Source organism: Cherax quadricarinatus, chromosome 5, assembly GCF_038502225.1.
Source record: "Cherax quadricarinatus isolate ZL_2023a chromosome 5, ASM3850222v1, whole genome shotgun sequence".
In the NCBI taxonomy this organism is placed as follows: Eukaryota; Metazoa; Arthropoda; class Malacostraca; order Decapoda; family Parastacidae; genus Cherax; species Cherax quadricarinatus.
The window spans coordinates 64,036,444-64,052,566 of record NC_091296.1 but is presented as its reverse complement, the minus strand read 5'-3'; the positions used below and the strand labels follow the sequence as shown (position 1 = coordinate 64,052,566).

Genomic DNA, 16,123 nt, shown 5'->3' with positions numbered 1-16,123 from the left:
CACTCAGGCTGCAGCCTGAGTGCCAGAACGACTAAGGAGATTTTCTGGAAGTGTGTTGAACTCCTTACCTCTGGCAGAATTATGAATAGACAGATGACAGGGAAGTATAATATCCATCCCGTAGGCGGTAACACAAGAGCATAAAAAGATTAGACACATGAGAAACATCTGGGTATCTTAATTTGTAGACGTTTCGCCAAATTCAAGGACATTATGAGAAGACTGTAGAACCGTATACAAAAGACGAGGTAATCATTCCCTCAGCCTTGGAGATGATGATGACCACCGTAGTCTTGAAAGAGAACACAAAAGGCCTAGACATTAGGCCGTGTGGGAGGAGGGTCGCCTTCCTGTGTTTACTTATGGATGACCAATATGAGTGACTGCAGCAATTGCAGACAATTCAAACAGGCCTCTACAGCCCTATACTTGACAAAAGAGGCAATGACTGAAAAAAATGGGCTAGTCCTACCTTTAATAGTTGCCTCCCACTTTCTCCCTTCTCCCCATTGCCTTCCCCATCACCTGCAACACAGAGGGACTCAGCAGCTGTCGCAACCTGTGGCTATATAAACATAGACACGATGGTGGTAGTCGTCAGTACACCTTTAGAGTCCTAGGCCACTAGCAGTCTCAAAACACCGGCAGACATAACACTGACAGACCCACAACACAACACTGCCCAGCCCTACACTTCCTCCTTCACCTCCACCAACACCTACAGCAGCTTCGTCACCACCACCATCACCACCAATATGGCCTACAAGGGTATATTGTCTCTTGTATTTATTACAATAGGCGTTTTTATAAATTAGAGTTACAAAAGGTGGGTGATTGAAGTAGGTTCTGCCCTACCATGAAGACCCTATATCACTGAGGGCAGTAAAGTGTTCTTAACAGTACAAGTGCGTGTTTTATAAGTGTGAAAGTGTATGAGAATGATACGGAGGAGTCAGATTTGTGTATCAGATTTTGTTAGATTGAACTTAAGTGGTATTCTCATATTTAATCTTTGGGATCAGTGGTCAGTCGTCAGTCGTCAGTGGTCAGTCGTCACGTGAGGTCACGGACACTGAGCTGCTTTGGGGATTAGTGTGGACGGTTACAAAGCATGGCTTGCTTCTGCAGTGTTTTAAAAATTGAGGTTGGAGAGTTGAAGGAGGAGGTCTTGCTTCTCCAGGAGGAGATTAGGAGGCTGAAGGTCCACCTCAATGGGTCTGGGAGAGAGTGTGAGGTGGCTGGAGTTGTGGGGAATGAGGCTTCAAGTGAGGTGCAGTCTGTCTCTCGCTGTGAGGAGGCTGTAGTTGGGGAGGTAGCAACGGCTACCAGCAGTGAGGTGCAGTCCAGCACCTGCTACAAGTGGCGAGTGGTTCACAGTAATGGAAGGCGCATCAGAGTAAGGAAAGTTAAGAGTGAAGATTTGAAGGTAGGAAATCGCTTCTCTGTTCTTCAGGATGAATGTACTTCAGTGGCCAGTGAAGGTAAGGGTACTACTGCCCCTGCTAATGGAGGTAAGCGCATTCTTGTGGTTGGTGACTCTCAGGTAAGATATATTGACCGTGCTTTTTGTAATAGGAATAAGAAGATGAGAGATAGAGTGTGCTTCCCTGGAGCTGGTGTTGGGGACATTGTCAACAGGCTGGATAATATCATGTCAGGTAATGGAAACAAGCCCATTATCTGTCTCAGTGCTGGTGGAAATGATATTAGGAAGGGTAGGAGAGAAGAGCTGCTAGATAAGTACAGGTCAGCTATAGATTTCATTAAGTCTAAGGGAGGGATCCCAATCATATGTAGCATCTTGCCTAGAAGGGGAGTAGGAAATGAATGGTTGTCTAGGGCAATTGGTGTAAATTGCTGGCTAGACAGATACTGCAAGGAACTTGCAATCCCATTCATTGACAACTGGAACAACTTTTATGGCAAACATGATATGTATGCAAGGGATGGGGTACATCTCTCTGGGGCTGGGGTGGTAGCACTTGCAGACTCGATTGAGAAGGCCATTGGTGAAATGCCTATGATTTTAAACTGATGGAAGATAGAGGTATGGGTGTGTGTGGGAAACAAGCAGGTTGCAACACTTGGGTTGGAAACAGTAAATGTATAAAAGGCATTCAGCATGAAGTTATAAATAAAGACAATAGATCAGGTCAGCAAACAAAGGGGGACAGCAGAGAGCAGCAAGGGACTAGCTCCCTTAAGGTTTACTATACTAATAGCAGGAGTGTAAGAAATAAGATAGATGAGCTAAGATTAATTGCAAGTGCAGGAAACATCGATATTATTGCTATAACAGAGACCTGGCTCAATCTGAAAGATAGAGAGATGCCCTCTGAATGTCACATACAAGGCTATAAATTATTCCACACTGACAGGGTCAACAGGAAAGGTGGTGGAGTAGCGATGTATGTCAGAGACAATTTAAATTGTTGTGTTAGACAAGATATTAAATTAGAAGCGTCAGCCACTGAATCTGTTTGGTTACAGCTTCTCGAGGGCCGAGAAAAACTAATTTTGGGTGTGATTTACAGGGCCCCAAATCTTGATAGGGAGTGCAGTAAACTTCTATGGGACGAAATTCGTAAGGCATCTACATACGAAAATGTTGTGCTAATGGGAGATTTCAACTATAGACAGATTGACTGGAGCAATTTGACAGGAAATTTAGAGTCAGGTGACTTTCTTGATACGATCCAGGATTGTTTTTTAAAACAGTTTGTGACAGAGCCAACTAGGGGAAATAACCTCCTTGACTTGGTTCTTGCCAGTAGGGAAACACTAATTAATAATCTTGAGGTTAATGATGAGCTTGGGGAAAGTGATCACAAATCACTCAGGTTTAATATATCATGGAATTCCCCTAATAATGGCAATCAAGTCTCCGTCCCTGACTTTCGCTTGGCTGATTTCATAGGACTGAAAAATTACTTAGGTGGGCTGAACTGGAATGACCTGACTAAGGGTCAGGTAGGTGGTGATGGTTGCCGATATGATGCTTTCCAGGGCATAGTTCTAGCTGCTCAGTCAAATTATGTTCCAAATAGGGAAATCAGATCAAACAAAAATTATCCTAAATGGATGAACAATAGATTAAAATATCTGATTGGTCAAAAGAGAGGCATATATAGGCAAATCAAAAGAGGAGAGGGGCAATTGAGAAATCGATATATTCAGTTAAAGAGAGAAATAAAAAAAAGAATTAGAAAAGCAAAAAGAGATTATGAGGTTAAAGTTGCAAGAGAATCGAAGACTAACCCAAAAGGATTCTTTCAGGTATACAGAAGTAAGATCAGGGACAAGATAGGCCCACTCAAAAGTTCCTCGGGTCAGCTCACTGACAGTGATAAGGAAATGTGTAGAATTTTTAACACATACTTCCTCTCAGTTTTTACACAGGAGGATACCAGCGATATTCCAGTAATGATAAATTATGTAGAACAGGACGATAATAAACTGTGCACTATTAGGGTCACAAGTGACATGGTCCTTAGGCAAATAGATAAATTAAAACCTAACAAATCCCCAGGCCCTGATGAACTGTATGCAAGGGTTCTAAAGGAATGTAAAGAGGAGCTTAGCACACCTTTGGCTAATCTTTTCAACATATAACTACAAACTGGCATGGTGCCAGATAAGTGGAAAATGGCAAATGTGATACCTATTTTCAAAACAGGTGACAGGTCCTTAGCTTCGAACTATAGACCAATAAGCCTAACCTCCATAGTGGGAAAATTTATGGAATCAATAATTGCCGAGGCAGTTCGTAGCCACCTTGAAAAGCATAAATTAATCAACGAATCTCGGCATGGTTTTACAAAGGGGCGTTCCTGCCTTACGAATTTATTAACTTTTTTCACTAAGGTATTTGAGGAGGTAGATCATGGTAATGAATATGATATTGTGTATATGGACTTCAGTAAGGCTTTTGACAGGGTCCCACATCAGAGACTATTGAGGAAAATTAAAGCACATGGAATAGGAGGAGAATTTTTTTCCTGGATAGAGGCATGGTTGACAAATAGGCAGCAGAGAGTTTGCATAAATGGGGAGAAATCAGAGTGGGGAAGTGTCACGAGCGGTGTTCCACAGGGGTCAGTGTTGGGCCCCCTGCTGTTCACAATCTACATAAACGACATAGATGAGGGCATAAAGAGCGACATCGGCAAGTTTGCCGATGACACCAAAATAGGCCGTCAAATTCATTCTGACGAGGACATTCGAGCACTCCAGGAAGATTTGAATAGACTGATGCAGTGGTCGGAGAAGTGGCAGATGCAGTTTAATATAGACAAATGCAAAGTTCTAAATGTTGGACAGGACAATAACCATGCCACATATAAACTAAATAATGTAGATCTTAATATTACGGATTGCGAAAAAGATTTAGGAGTTCTGGTTAGCAGTAATCTGAAACCAAGACAACAGTGCATAAGTGTTCGCAATAAAGCTAATAGAATCCTTGGCTTCATATCAAGAAGCATAAATAATAGGAGTCCTCAGGTTGTTCTTCAACTCTATACATCCTTGGTTAGGCCTCATTTAGATTATGCTGCACAGTTTTGGTCACCGTATTACAGAATGGATATAAATGCTCTGGAAAATGTACAAAGGAGGATGACAAAGTTGATCCCATGTATCAGAAACCTTCCCTATGAGGATAGACTAAGGGCCCTGAAACTGCACTCTCTAGAAAGACGTAGAATTAGGGGGGATATGATTGAGGTGTATAAATGGAAGACAGGAATAAATAAAGGGGATGTAAATAGTGTGCTGAAAATATCTAGCCTAGACAGGACTCGCAGCAATGGTTTTAAGTTGGAAAAATTCAGATTCAGGAAGGATATAGGAAAGTACTGGTTTGGTAATAGAGTTGTGGATGAGTGGAACAAACTCCCAAGTACCGTTATAGAGGCCAGAACGTTGTGTAGCTTTAAAAATAGGTTGGATAAATACATGAGTAGATGTGGGTGGGTGTGAGTTAGACCTGATAGCTTGTGCTACCAGGTCGGTTGCCGTGTTCCTCCCTTAAGTCAATGTGACCTGACCTGACTAGGTTGGGTGCATTGGCTTAAGCCGGTAGGAGACTTGGACCTGCCTCGCATGGGCCAGTAGGCCTTCTGCAGTGTTCCTTCGTTTTTATGTTCTTATGTTCTTATATGGGGGAGTGAGTTGTAGAGACGCGGGAGTGAGTTGAAGAGATGTGGGAGAGAGTTGTAGGGATATGGGAGCAAATTTCGAGGGTAGAGAGTGAGGGGATGCTTTTGTTGATAGCGAGGCTATTGTTTTTGTCGGTAGATTTGTTGGGTAAAAGGACACATGTGCAGCTAATGAAACAATTTATTGCTACTGTGTTTCGCTCTCCAGGAGTTTTATCAAAGCCTTTGACAAAGGTCCTGGAGAGCGAAACGTTGCCGCAATAAAATATCTCATTAGTTTCACACGAGTAATTTAACCAACTTCATGATATCACTAGACGTAATGACAAGAAAACTTACCATTAACTATTTTCTTAATTAGATAAAATAAGTAATATCTTATTTATATGCAAGTGGCATTAATTACATTACTGTCATCCGGAGAGTAAGAGTCAGTAACGCGGGAGTTCCTGGAAAAAAAATAGATTGCATCTACCTATCCATGACACCTTTGTTTCTCACTCATTACTTCTTCCCCTTCATACAGGTATCTTCCTCATCACCTTGCTGGCCGGAGTGAGCCTTGCCACGGAGGTACCCTCCTCCCACCCTCAGGAGACGCAGTACGATTTCATGTCCGCCTTGGAAAAAGGTCGCAATCTCTTCGCCACTCTGGCTACCGTTGGCGGTAATCAGACACTGACCATCTCTGTGGCCTCCCTCACCGCCTTGCTCTTGGTGGGTGTCGTCATCCTGGCTGTCGCCGTAGCTGTTGCTGTTGTCGCTTCCCGAGAAGGAGTAGCAGCCTCCAGTTACGCCCATCCGACGTGAGTATTTGGCAGGCGAGGCGGCTGTTCTGGGGTTTCTGTCTGTTGGGCGACGCTGCTGTGCCGAGTGACGCTGTTGCTGTGCTGTGCAGCCTCTTCCCCTTTCACTTCTCGTCCTTTTCTTCATCTATTCGCCTTCTTTATCACATCCACGCTTCTAAGACCATCATTCATCCAACAAAGCTCCTCTCCACCCATAACAAATGACCGCTGTTATTGCTTTCCATACTTTTGTTGCCCACGTATGCATTATATACCGTATTTTCCGGCATATAAGGCGCACGAGTATATGAGACATATAAGACGATGTTACCAAGCATTTGTAACGTAACGTTAGTAAACAACTGTTAAATCGTAACACAAAACCTACTCTTGACCCTGAACTTGAGCATATAAGGCGCAGGCTAATTTTCCAAGATTTTTTTTGTGAGGGGGAAAAAGTGTGCCTTATATGCCGGAAAACACGGTAATCACTTTGCCGTTTACGCGGATTCGCGACCAATTATCCGGTCGATTTCACTTTTCCATTGAGGCCGCACTTTCTTGTAGCGTAAAACTTAAGACTTTCACTGAGTACAGAGACTCAAGATGTGTGAATGTGATCTCGGTGAATCTTCGCGTCTCTTCTCACTTTCTTTACTGGTCATATTCCCTCATTATGGAAGGCAAGTAGCATTTTTACTTTTTGAGAGACACTTTCAGCAGGAGAGACCTTTTCGAGACAGTGTTTCACCCACCGTTGGGTTTTTACCAGCTACCATCATCTCAACTACCACCATCCCAGCTCCCACCATCCCAAGTACCACTGTTACACCATCCTGGCTACCACCGCCCCACGATCCAAAATACCACTGTCCCACCCTCCAAAATACCACCATAACACCTTCCCAGCTACCACCATCACACTCTCTCACCTACCACCATACCAGCCACCACCATCCCACCCTCCAAAATACCACCGTCACACCCTCCCACCAACCACCATCACACCCTCCCACCAACCACCATCCCAATCACCATCCCAACCACCACCATCCCATCCTCCAAAATACCACCATCACACCCTACTAGCTACCACCATCACATCCTACCAGCTACCACCATCACACCATGACAATACCAACATGCTACTCTGCCACAGCATCGTCATGCCTAAGACCGTCCCTGCTGTCCACAGGGAGTACGAAGGTGCTGTCGAGACCATCCACCGCCTCTACAATGCCGCTGCTGCCAAGTACAAGTACCAGTAGACCCACACCTGTTATCCTACGCACCTGTTATCCTATGCACCTGTTATCCGACACATCCATCCAGACCTTCGCTTAAATGCTGTTCCAGTTTGTTATACAATATTTAAGTTAAATTATCTTACTGAACTGCAAATAAAAGTATAAAATGATTTCGGTGATTTATAAACAAAAGACAAATAGAGATTTGACTGTCCTCTTTTATTTACAAACAATAAACAATGAACTAAGTGAAGAACTGGGCACTTGTTCAACATCAATTTGCACTTGTTCAACAACAATTTGCACTTGTTCAACAACAATTTGCACTTGTTCAACAACAATTTGCACTTGTTCAACAACAATTTGCACTTGTTCAACAACAATTTGCACTTGTTCAACAGCAATTTGCACTTGTTCAACAACAATTTGCACTTGTTCAACAACAATTTGCACTTGTTCAACAACAATTTGCACTTGTTCAACAACAATTTGCACTTGTTCAACATCAATTTGCACTGATAAAGCCACCCAGTGCCTTTATCAGTGCAAATTGAAGGACATTATGTGAAGTCTGAAGAACTAAATTCAAAAGAACAGATAATCAGTAGCCATTTGCCTAACATATTGTCAGTAATTTTACCAACATTATTACGTAATGTAATTACAGGTATAATGTGAGAATGATGTAATCTTGTGAGATTATGGTGATCATAGCTGCATGATACACATCTCTCTACAATCAACACTGCATTTAATATAAAATGCAAGAAAAAAAAGATATCTTATGAGGGTATGTGGGAGATAATGAGGGAAAAGTAATTAGTGGCAATGTAATTAGTTAAGAAATAAGCATGTTTCCTCTCAAGAATGGTCAGAAACAGAAAACTGGGATATATATATATATGCTCTCGTATATGATTACCTTACCTTCATGTGTTAGTGTGTGACTTGTTAATGGTGTAAGTCGAACCGAAACGTCGTTATACGTTTCTGTCTCCTATGTGCCGGTTATTTGGACATTGTTCCATTGGTCAGTTACGGTCATCAGATGAAATTCAGCTGAGTGGTCAGTCTCGTTTTGAACACTGAGACAACTATGTATCTCCAGACACAAGTCTCTGGAGATATACAGTCAGTCCAGGAGACAAGTGTCTTGGACTGACTTACTACTATGGAGAATGAGTGACTGTGCAACACTTCAGCTTTTTCAGTCCAGTGCAGAGAAAAGGGGGAAAATGAGGAGTTTGAGGTATCAGTCCCCTCAGTTTGGGGTCGATGTGTTCTGTCCATTATTCAAGACTGATAAAGCCACTTGAGGGTGAAACGCTACAACGTAAAGATACCCAGATGTTGCACACATATCTAATTCATTATCTTATCGGTATGGTATGCCACTGATAATTATGTAAACTTGTGTAAATACTAAATATTCATGTGTAACACACCACGCACCACCCACCAGGGCAGCAACACTGTGTGCCCACCAGGGCAGCCACACTGTGTGCCCACTAGGGCAGCCACACTGTGCCCACTACGACAGCCACACTGTGTACCCACAAGGGGCAGCCACACCAAACTTGTTAAAAAAGTAAGTAACCGACACACAGGATATCAAGAATGCCACTTAACCCCTATCTTCTACTTTTCGTTTTTGTCAACACCCTGGAGCCTTCTCACATTCTATCAACACTTCAGTCCTCCATACGTCTTGCCGACACCCCAGCCCTCCACACATTTTGTTGGCATCGTCTTTCTTCTATCTTTCTTCTTCCTACTTTTTCTTGAGATCGTTTCCTTAACTTTAGTAGCCACCTTCTTCCCATCTGCATTAACCTTATCCTTCTAATGGTACTTGTGTTCCCACATCAGTAATCTCTTCCCCCATCAGTCTTCTTTAGTGACTTGTCGCTTCGTCGCTTTCTCCCCTCTCCCTCTTCACCCACCTCGTCGAAAAAGACAGAGACTCAACAGCTGACGTAGCATGTTAGTATAAAAACCTCAGCACTGGAGGTGGTCATCAGTTCGTCCATGATCACTCCCAGTAGCACAACACAGCCCTTCCTCCTGCTCCAGCACCACCTCTCACAGCGCCACTGTCGCCACCACATTCTCCAACACCACCAATATGGTGTACAAAGGTACATCCTATCTTGTGATTACTTCAAAACTAAGATTCGATTTTTACACCGATGGGAAAATTTGCTGTGCATCACAACCATGTCGTCGTAATGACAGCACACCAGAATCCAAACATTTCCCACTTCAATAACAATATTAACTTCATCCTTGGCTGCTTCCAGACACAGGTATCACTACCTTAACAGATTAACATTATCTAAATCCCGGGAGAAAGCTTGGTCCGGGACAGGGTCGCGAAGTCGGTTTTCCGCCTCCTGGAATGGTCTTCAGATAACTTTCCTGTAACTTTATATTAGTAATAACTTTTAACTCTCGTAATCTAAGTAGCGTCGTGGGACGCAGCGCTAACTCTCACAGTACGACTGTCTACAGGTAACTTGAAAAAAACCTTGCCTTCTTCAGCAGACAGCTTTAATATAGACTATGTAGTCTATATTACATACTCCTTGAACGGAATAATAATAATAATAACCACACCGTCCCTTCAGACAGGTATCTTCATCGCCCTGCTGGTCAGAGTGAGCCTGGCGGCGGTGTCCTTTCAACACCCTAAGGAGACGGGACACACCCTAGTTTCGCACCATCCTCATGAAAAGAGCCGATTCTTGATCTTCCTGGGTGGAGACTACACAGTGACCATAGGAGTGGCCTCCATCATCTCTGCTGTGCTGACGAGACTTGTATCATGGCTCGCCACACTCGCCATCTCTCACTTCATTTCCAGAGACGGTGCCCCTAGTCGCAAACCCCCAGCGTGAGTATTGGGCAGTGAGTACCATTGTGTTGAGTGAGGCTAGTGTGTTAAGTGATGTCGTTATGTTGAGTGGCGCTAGTGTGAGTGACGCCGCTGTGTTGAGTGGCGCTAGTGTGCTAAGTGACGCCGCTGTGTTGAGTGGCGCTACTGTGGTGTTTTCTCTTACAACTTGCCTTCACGCTTTCTTCTGATGTAATTCATGGCTCCTCAATAATGGCGTGAAGGTGATCGCACTGAAATTTTTCCCTATGGGCGTCTCTTCTTACTTTCTCTTCTGCTCATGTTCTGGTAGCACGCCACACCTTCCCAGCTACCACCACCATCACACCACCACAGACACCAGTACCACACTATATAAAATACCCCAATGGCACCATATCACCCTTCCAGGAAGTCACTCTGATATACCATCGATTTAGAGTTAGATTTTGCCACAAAAGCAACTACTTTGTGTACCCCATCTTGTGGAGGGCAGCGCAGGAGCATAGAGATACACATAAGGCCTTAGGGACAAGGCCCTGTATATATATATATATATATATATATATATATATATATATATATATATATATATATATATATATATATATATATATATAGATATATATATATATATATATATATATATATATATATATATATATATATATATATATATATATATATATATATATATATATATATATATATATATATATATATATATATATATATATATATATATATATATATATGCCAAATGTTCCATACCATGTCTAAAGCCACTGTTTTGTTCGTCAGGAAACACAGCTCCAGCAACACCGTCCACCGCCTCCACCAGACCCCAGCTGCTGCTGCTGCTGCTGCTGCTGCCAACTACTAGTACAACAGCATATCAGGCACTCCTGTTTTAAGACACTCCTGTTATATGGCACTCCTGTTATATGGCACTCCTGTTATATGGCACTCCTGTTATATGGCACTCCTGTTATTTTACATCCCTTTTACCATACTTACCTGTTATCCAACACATCTGTTGTTCAACACACCTGTTGTTCAACACACCTGTTGTTCAATACACCTGTTGTTCAACACACCTGTTGTTAAATACACCTGTTGTTAAATACACCTGTCGTTCAACACACCTGTTGCTAAATACACCTGTTGTTCAACACACCTATTGTTCAACACATCTGTTGTTCAATACACCTGTTGTTCAAGACACCTGTTGTTCAACACACATGTTGTTCAACTCATCTATTGTTCAACACACCTGTTGTCCAACACACTTGTTGTTCAACACACCTGTTGTTCATTACACCTGTTGTCCAACACACTTGTTGTCCAACACGCTTGTTGTTCAACACACCTATTGTTCAACACACCTGTTGTCCAACACACCTGTTGTTCAAGACACCTGTTGTTCAACACACCTGTTGTCCAACACACCTGTTGTTCAAGACACCTGTTGTTCAACACACCTGTTGTTCAATACACCTGTTGTTCAAAACACCTGTTGTTCAACACACCTGTTGTTCAACGCACCTGTTGTTCAACACACCTGTTGTTAAATACACCTGTTGTTCAACACACCTGTTCAAGACACCTGTTGTTCAATACACCTGTTGTTCAACACACTTGTTGTTCAACACACCTGTTGTTCAATACACCTGTTGTTCAACGCACCTGTTGTTCAACACACCTGTTGTTCAACATACCTGTTGTTCAAGACACCTGTTGTTAAATACACCTGTTGTTCAACACACCTGTTCAAGACACCTGTTGTTCAATACACCTGTTGTTCAACACACTTGTTGTTCAACACACCTGTTGTTCAATACACCTGTTGTTCAACGCACCTGTTGTTCAACACACCTGTTGTTCAACATACCTGTTGTTCAACACACCTGTTGTTCAACTCACCTGTTGTTCAACACACCCATTGTTCAACACACCTGTTGTTCAAGACACCTGTTCAAGACACCTGTTGTTCAAGACACCTGTTGTTCAACACACCTGTTGTTCATCACACCTATTGTTCAACACACCTGTTGTTCATCACACCTGTTGTTCATCACACCTGTTGTTCATCACACCTGTTGTTCATCACACCTGTTGTTCATCACACCTATTGTTCAACACACCTGTTGTTCATCACACCTGTTGTTCATCACACCTGTTGTTCATCACACCTGTTGTTCAACACACCTGTTGTTCAACACACCTGTTGTTCAACACACCTGTTGTTCAACACACCTGTTGTTCAACACACCTGTTGTTCAACACACCTGTTGTTCAACACACCTGTTGTTCAACACACCTGTTGTTCAACACACCTGTTGTTCAACACACCTGTTGTTCAACACACCTGTTGTTCAACACACCTGTTGTTCAACACACCTGTTGTTCAACACACCTGTTGTTCAACACACCTGTTGTTCAACACACCTGTTGTTCAACACACCTGTTGTTCAACACACCTGTTGTTCAACACACCTGTTGTTCAACACACCTGTTGTTCAACACACCTGTTGTTCAACACACCTGTTGTTCAACACACCTGTTGTTCATCCTCGCTTAATTTATTATTTCAATCAACCTTTATATATATTATTTATATTATATTTTTATACTTTATTGACAATAAAACGATAAATATTTTCACTATTTTTTTTTTATTCGCCGGTATTCTCCCGGCCCGGGTCTTTTCCAAGTAGCGGTGACCCGGCCTTGGCTCCCTATCTGGGGAGTGTCTCCAGACTTAAGTCTCCCATGGGAGGAGGTACAAGTACCTCCTCATCTTTGGGACCAAGTGTCCCCAGGCCTAGCCACATTCCCCGCCCTCACGGAGCTCGTAGGGAGAAGCTAGGCCTCTCTGGTCTGCCATCTGCCCCGCCTCAAAGGGGCTCGTGGGGATGGCAGTCTTGTGAGCTGCAGATGGTAGTATGTCCCCGGAATACATATATATATTTTCACTTGTTTTTAGAACAAGAAACAAATAAAGAACAAATAAAAGAACAAACTAATAAAAGAACAAATAAAAGAAACAAATAAAGAACAAACTTTTTTTGTAGTATGGAAAAACAAAGAAAAACTTTCCTGGTTTTAAAACAAGAAACAAATAAAGAAACATTTCTCTTTGTTTACAGACTAAACAAAGAAAAACTTCACTTGTTTTATAAACAAGAAACAAAGACATCTTCACTTATTCTGTAAACAAGTACGAGAGGGAGGGAAGAAGGGAGGGAGGGAAGAAGGGAGGGAGGGAAGAAGGGAGGGAGGGAAGAAGGGAGGGAGGGAAGAAGGGAGGGAGGGAAGAAGGGAGGGAGGGAAGAAGGGAGGGAGGGAATCATGAAGGGAGAGATAGAATTGTGGAAGGGGATGCATCAGTAGTGCTGCTACAATATTCTGTATGACAGTTACACAGTGGGAAGACAAGTTACCTGTGTTCCCTTATTCCGTCACGTAGATGGTGCTTATACAAGGTGTTGAGTAGTGTCAGTCTGAACTGGGAGACTTGAATAGTGTCAGTCTGTGTTCGGAGACTTGAGTAGTGTCAGTCTGTGCTGGGAGACTTCAGTAGTGTCAGTCTGAACTGGGTGACTTCAGTAGTATCAGTCTGAGCTGGGAGACTTCAGTAGTGTCAATCTGAGCTGGGAGACTTGAGTAGTGTCAGTCTGAGCTGGGAGACTTGAGTAGTGTCAGTCTGTGCTGGGAGACTTGAGTAGTGTCAGTCTGAGCTGGGAGACTTCAGTAGTGTCAGTCTGTGCTGGGAGACTTCAGTAGTGTCAATCTGAGCTGGGAGACTTGAGTAGTGTCAGTCTGAGCTGGGAGACTTGAGTAGTGTCAGTCTGAGCTGGGAGACTTGAGTAGTGTCAGTCTGTGCTGGGAGACTTGAGTAGTGTCAGTCTGAGCTGGGAGACTTGAGTAGTGTCAGTCTGTGCTGGGAGACTTGAGTAGTGTCAGTCTGAGCTGGGAGACTTCAGTAGTGTCAATCTGAGCTGGGAGACTTCAGTAGTGTCAATCTGAGCTGGGAGACTTGAGTAGTGTCAGTCTGAGCTGGGAGACTTGAGTAGTGTCAGTCTGTGCTGGGAGACTTGAGTAGTGTCAGTCTGAGCTGGGAGACTTCAGTAGTGTCAGTCTGTGCTGGGAGACTTCAGTAGTGTCAATCTGAGCTGGGAGACTTGAGTAGTGTCAGTCTGTGCTGGGAGACTTCAGTAGTGTCAGTCTGTGCTGGGAGACTTGAGTAGTGTCAGTCTGTGCTGGGAGACTTGAGTAGTGTCAGTCTGTGCTGGGAGACTTCAGTAGTGTCAATCTGAGCTGGGAGACTTCAGTAGTGTCAATCTGAGCTGGGAGACTTCAGTAGTGTCAATCTGAGCTGGGAGACTTCAGTAGTGTCAATCTGAGCTGGGAGACTTGAGTAGTGTCAGTCTGTGCTGGGAGACTTGAGTAGTGTCAGTCTGTGCTGGGAGACTTGAGTAGTGTCAGTCTGTGCTGGGAGACTTGAGTACTATCAGTCTGAGCTGGGTGACTTCAGTAGTGTCAGTCTGTGCTGGGAGACTTGAGTAGTGTCAGTCTGTGCTGGGAGACTTGAGTAGTGTCAGTCTGTGCTGGGAGACTTGAGTAGTGTCAGTCTGTGCTGGGAGACTTGAGTAGTGTCAGTCTGTGCTGGGAGACTTGAGTAGTGTCAGTCTGTGCTGGGAGACTTGAGTAGTATCAGTCTGAGCTGGGAGACTTGAGTAGTGTCAGTCTGTGCTGGGAGACTTCAGTAGTGTCAGTCTGTGCTGGGAGACTTGAGTAGTGTCAGTCTGTTCTAGGAGACTTCAGTAGTATCAGTCTTAGCTGGGTGACTTCAGTAGTGTCAATCTGAGCTGGGAGACTTCAGTAGTCTACGTCAATCTGAGCTGGGAGACTTGAGTAGTGTCAGTCTGTGCTGGGAGACTTGAGTAGTGTCAGTCTGTGCTGGGAGACTTCAGTAGTGTCAATCTGAGCTGGGAGACTTCAGTAGTGTCAATCTGAGCTGGGAGACTTGAGTAGTGTCAATCTGAGCTGGGAGACTTGAGTAGTGTCAGTCTGTGCTGGGAGACTTGAGTAGTGTCAGTCTGTGCTGGGAGACTTGAGTAGTGTCAGTCTGTGCTGGGAGACTTCAGTAGTGTCAATCTGAGCTGGGAGACTTCAGTAGTGTCAATCTGAGCTGGGGGACTTCAGTAGTGTCAATCTGAGCTGGGAGACTTCAGTAGTGTCAATCTGAGCTGGGAAACTTGAGTAGTGTCAGTCTGTGCTGGGAGACTTGAGTAGTGTCAGTCTGTGCTGGGAGACTTGAGTAGTGTCAGTCTGTGCTGGGAGACTTGAGTAGTGTCAGTCTGTGCTGGGAGACTTGAGTAGTGTCAGTCTGTGCTGGGAGACTTGAGTAGTGTCAGTCTGTGCTGGGAGACTTCAGTAGTGTCAATCTGAGCTGGGAGACTTCAGTAGTGTCAATCTGAGCTGGGAGACTTGAGTAGTGTCAGTCTGTGCTGGGAGACTTGAGTAGTGTCAGTCTGTGCTGGGAGACTTGAGTAGTGTCAGTCTGTGCTGGGAGACTTGAGTAGTGTCAGTCTGTGCTGGGAGACTTGAGTAGTGTCAGTCTGTGCTGGGAGACTTGAGTAGTGTCAGTCTGTGCTGGGAGACTTCAGTAGTGTCAATCTGAGCTGGGAGACTTCAGTAGTGTCAATCTGAGCTGGGAGACTTGAGTAGTGTCAGTCTGAGCTGGGAGACTTGAGTAGTGTCAGTCTGTGCTGGGAGACTTGAGTAGTGTCAGTCTGAGCTGGGAGACTTCAGTAGTGTCAGTCTGTGCTGGGAGACTTCAGTAGTGTCAATCTGAGCTGGGAGACTTGAGTAGTGTCAGTCTGTGCTGGGAGACTTCAGTAGTGTCAGTCTGTGCTGGGAGACTTGAGTATTGTCAGTCTGTGCTGGGAGACTTGAGTAGTGTCAGTCTGTGCTGGGAGACTTCAGTAGTGTCAATCTGAGCTGGGAGACTTCAGTAGTGTCAATCTGAGCTGGGAGACTTCAGTAGTGTGA

At 43.9% G+C, this 16,123-nt stretch overlaps 1 protein-coding gene and 1 long non-coding RNA gene across 2 annotated transcripts; both read left to right on the top strand.

Annotated features, from left to right (window-relative positions):
* Positions 1 to 612: 612 nt before the first annotated feature.
* Positions 613 to 7,297, top strand: LOC138855470 (uncharacterized). The gene is made up of 3 exons (XM_070104963.1): positions 613 to 768; positions 5,686 to 5,965; positions 7,143 to 7,297. Exons 1-3 carry the CDS (start codon positions 756 to 758, stop codon positions 7,213 to 7,215), a joined length of 366 nt encoding a protein of 121 aa, XP_069961064.1. The 5' UTR covers positions 613 to 755; the 3' UTR covers positions 7,216 to 7,297.
* A 1,888-nt stretch (positions 7,298 to 9,185) lies between these two features.
* On the top strand, positions 9,186 to 11,539 carry LOC128684638 (uncharacterized). The gene is made up of 3 exons (XR_008406407.2): positions 9,186 to 9,332; positions 9,822 to 10,087; positions 10,868 to 11,539. It is a non-coding gene; the product is annotated as an uncharacterized lncRNA (long non-coding RNA).
* The last annotated feature ends 4,584 nt before the right edge of the window (positions 11,540 to 16,123 follow it).

What these genes read in the sequence shown, in the direction of transcription:
- LOC138855470 (XM_070104963.1), top strand. An exon ending in TCCAGTTACGCCCATCCGAC is followed by an intron (nt 5,966 to 7,142) that starts GTGAGTATTTGG and finishes TGCTGTCCACAG; the next exon opens with GGAGTACGAAGGTGCTGTCG.